General features: G+C 44.6%; 1 protein-coding gene across 1 annotated transcript in view; it reads left to right on the top strand.

Moving 5' to 3' along the window:
* Positions 1 to 648, top strand: part of LOC106302640 — a 5,376-nt gene extending 4,728 nt beyond the window's left edge. Inside the window, exon 2 of the mRNA XM_013739106.1 lies at positions 425 to 648. Coding sequence (XP_013594560.1) covers positions 425 to 648 — 224 coding nt within the window. The remainder of the gene's footprint in view (positions 1 to 424) is intronic.
* Positions 649 to 4,013: the final 3,365 nt, after the last annotated feature.

The following is a 4,013-nucleotide window of genomic DNA, read 5'->3' as shown; positions in this document are numbered from 1 at the left end:
CTGAGTTTACAATATATAGGATCAGATACAAGGGTTTTAGAGAGATTAAGCATGTGTGGTCAAGGATAAGGTTGCTTTAATTCAAACTTGATCCAATGGAAGCTGTCACACGTTTTTGGCATCTTGGACCAGGTTCCTTTTGCCTTTACAGCCTGTTCCAGCCTGTGTGGATAAGGCTCAGTCACTCTATCCATCCAAACGGTCATCTCCCTTAAGGTAAATCCCTTTGGCCGTTTACTCCTTTCACACGGTAACTCCTCTTCTTGGTCGAGTGATGGATTGATCCGGACCGTACGGATGGTACGGTCGGTACGGCCTTGTACGGCCTGATCATTCCCAAGCTCTCCCTCTCTTTGCCTTCACACTATCTCATTCTCAACTCCTTAAGCTATCTTCTCCCATATTGATCAACTCATTTCAACAGCATTGACCCCTCAACAAGGGATGATTGAAGAAATCCTAGCGGATGATCCTTTAGAAGTGGCTCTGATACGAGCCGAGTCTGAGCAGAACACGTGCAACGTTGATGCTGATGGGTACGAGAAGATGCTTGATTCGGGTAAAAGCGTTGAGAAGATGGTCGCTTTCCTAAGTCTGGGGGAGACGAGCAATCATGTTCCACCAGAAGGAGCAACTGCTCCTAAATGAGGGAACAAACCGTCCAGCCTGCTCGACGATTCCTGGACCGAACTCAAGGCTCCAAAGATCGAATTAAAGTCCCTCCCAGCGGGACTCATGTATGCGTTTCTTGGACCTAATTCCACATCTCCTGTCATTGTGAACTCTGGCCTCAATAATGCGGAAACTGCTAAACTCTTGTGTGAATTGATAAAATACCGTAAGGCAATAGGGTATTCGTTAGAAGATATTCCTGGTATTTCACCTGATTTATGCATGCATAGAATACATCCAGAAGATTCATCAAGGACTTCTCCAAAATCGCAAGACCACTCACTAGACTGCTCTGCAAGGAGACAAAATTTGAGTTCGATGGCGATGGTTTGGCCGCTTTCCACACAATCAAAGGAGCTCTAGTCAGCGCACCCATTGTGCAACCAGCAGACTGGGAGCTCCCTTTCGAAATAATGACTGAGGCAAGCGACTTTGCGGTTGGAGCAGTGCTCGGCCAACGAAAAGAAAGGAAGCTTCACGTGATCTATTATGCGAGTAGAACACTAGACGAGGCTCAATGTCGCTACGAAACTACAGAGAAGGAACTTCTGGCAATTGTCTTTGCTTTTGAAAAATTCAGATCTTACCTCGTTGGCTCAATGGTGATAGTGCACACAGACCATGCAGCGTTGAGATACTTGCTAACAAAGAAGGATGTGAAACCAAGGCTGCTCCGATGGATCTTATTGCTCCAAGAATTTGACCTAGAAATCAAGGACAAAAAGGGCATCGAGAACGGCGTCGCAGATCACCTCTCCAGTCTCGGAAGCATCACAGAACAACCAATCCGTCCAGATTGCTCCAGCGTAGATTGCTCCAGCGTACTGGAACACCTTGTTTGTGCGATCAAAAAGCAATACCCCAATCTTCCATGGTTTGCTGAGATTGCTAACTATTTGGCCGCCGAGAAAGAAGCAGTCAAATTCACTTGCAATGATAAACGGAAATTCCTAAGAGGCGCCAAACATTACTATTGGGATGAGCAATACTTGTACCAAAACTGCAAGGATGGAGTATTCCGACGGTGTGTATCAGAGTGAAATTCCAGGAATCCTCTTTCACTGTCATGGCTCCTCTTTTGCAGGGCACTTTGCAACATTTAAAACCGTGTCCAAGATCCTCCAAGCCGGTTTTTGGTGGCCAAAAATGTTCCAAGATGCCCACTCTTACATCTCTAGGTGCGACTCATGTCAGCGCCAAGAGAACATCAGTAAACGGAATGAGTTGCCTCAGAACTTCATCTTGGAAATAGAAGTATTCGATTGTTGGGGGATTGATTTCATGGGACCATTCCCACCATCCTTCAAGAACGAATACATATTGGTAGCAGTTGACTATGTTTCTAAGTGGGTGGAAGCAATAGCCAGTCCCACAAATGACGCAAAGGTGGTGACTAAGATGTTCAAAACCATAATCTTTCCAAGATTTGGGGTACCGGTCATCAGTGACAGGGGTAGTCACTTCATCAACAAGATCTTTGCAGGTCTATTGAAGAAGAATGGCGTGAAACACAAGGTAGCCACGCCATATCACCCTCAAATAAGTGGTCAAGTGGAAGTTTCAAATAGAGAGATCAAGAGCATCCTGCAGAAAATAGTCAACACCAGTTGTAAGGATTGGTCACTCAAGTTAGACAACGCTCTCTGGGCCTACAGAACAGCCTACAAAACACCAATCGGGACCACTCCCTACAACCTGGTGTACGGTAAAGCTTGTCACCTGCCGGTTGAGTTGGAGTACAAGGCAGCATGGGCTGTGAAGCTACTCAACTTCGACATCAAACAAGCAGCAGAAAGACGATCCATGCAAATCCACGAGCTGGAAGAAATTAGGCATCTCGCCTATGAAAGCTCAAAATCTACAAGGAGCGAACTAAGGCCTATCTTGACAAGAGGATCATCAGCCGAAACTTTAAGCATAAGGATCAGGTGCTCCTTTTCAACTCTAGGTTATGATTGTTCCCTGGAAAGCTGCGATCAAGATGGTCCGGACCATTCACCATCAAAAAGGTCCGCTCCTACGGAGCTGTTGTGTTGCTAAACACAAAAGGTGAGGAATTTGTTGTCAATGGTCAACGCCTAAAGCTATATCTTGCGGAGAAAACAATCGCGGAGGGTGAAGAAATTCCCCTAAGCGACCCTTCTTTAGCCTAACAGGCTAACCAAGTCAAGCTAGTGACTTAAACCAAGCGCTTGGTGGGAGGCAACCCACTGGTGAGTGTAAATATTTCTTTTTGATTTTTGTTTTGTGTTTCTTTTAATTTATTTGCAGGATAAAAATCAGAAAAACCCCTAGTTACTCAACCGGAACAGTCTCCGGCTGTTCCTGATTTGGAGCAGCTGCTCCGCAAGGTAAGTTCCTCGGGACCAAAAAAAAAAAAATTAATTAGATTTGAATTAATTTTGTAAAATTGAGGAAAACCCTAGCAAGTGGGAAGTGGGGCACGAAGTGGGGGCCTATAAAAAGGGAACTTTCTCCATCTCTCTCCCACTTCCACCAAAACCGCCTCCTTCATCGCCTCTCTCCATTCCCCTTTAAAACCTTCAACTCTTTAAACTTCTTCAACTTGTTTTGAGATTTTCGGTTTATACTTGCTTAGATTTCGAGTTGTTTGGTTAAACTGCAGGACTCTTCCACCACCAATCGAACGGTAAGAGGCGAAATAACAATGTGATTTTCGGCCAAAAATCTTCTCCTCTTCTTTTCTTTTGCGCTTGAATAGATCAATTTTAGGGTTTTTCTAAATCAAAATCGACCTCTCCTTTTGCTGCTAGGATGGTTAATAGAAGTTGAGTTGAGAATGGCTAAATCGATTAGGATAGATGGAAATTTATAACCTTTGCGCCACTGTTCTTAAATTACACATGCATCGATTGTTTAGATATGTATCTTGTGATCTATTGAATCGATTTCTGTTGATTGGCGAGTTGATTTAAGTACCTATTCTTCTAAGTGATTGTATCTGGTTTACCATTATCAATCGCTTGTTCTCTCTACATTGGGTTATGGAATAGTTTGGAAAGAGCAACTACAATCGTAAAAGCTTCCATCTTTTCCTACTAAACCCAATCGAATGGTACTAAGCACTTTCCTTTGGTTTTGTTTTGAAGATGAGTCCCAGACGAACCAAGATGGCTTCAAGGATCAAACCACCACACGCCCGAGGAGAACCGGAGGACGACATCGTCTCCCCGACTTACCCGTGGCCACGAGAGGAGGGGACCGAGATCTCCCTCACAGACCCATACATCCCTGCCTCTTCAGAGAAATGATGGGATAAGGAAGCCTCGCGTCGCTACAACTCCTTGCTCAAGATCAACATCCTCCCAACACGATTCGTT

This window comes from Brassica oleracea, chromosome C7, assembly GCF_000695525.1.
Source record: "Brassica oleracea var. oleracea cultivar TO1000 chromosome C7, BOL, whole genome shotgun sequence".
NCBI classification, from domain to species: Eukaryota; Viridiplantae; Streptophyta; class Magnoliopsida; order Brassicales; family Brassicaceae; genus Brassica; species Brassica oleracea.
The sequence above is the reverse complement of the archived record's forward strand: the minus strand, read 5'-3'. Positions and strand labels throughout refer to the sequence as shown.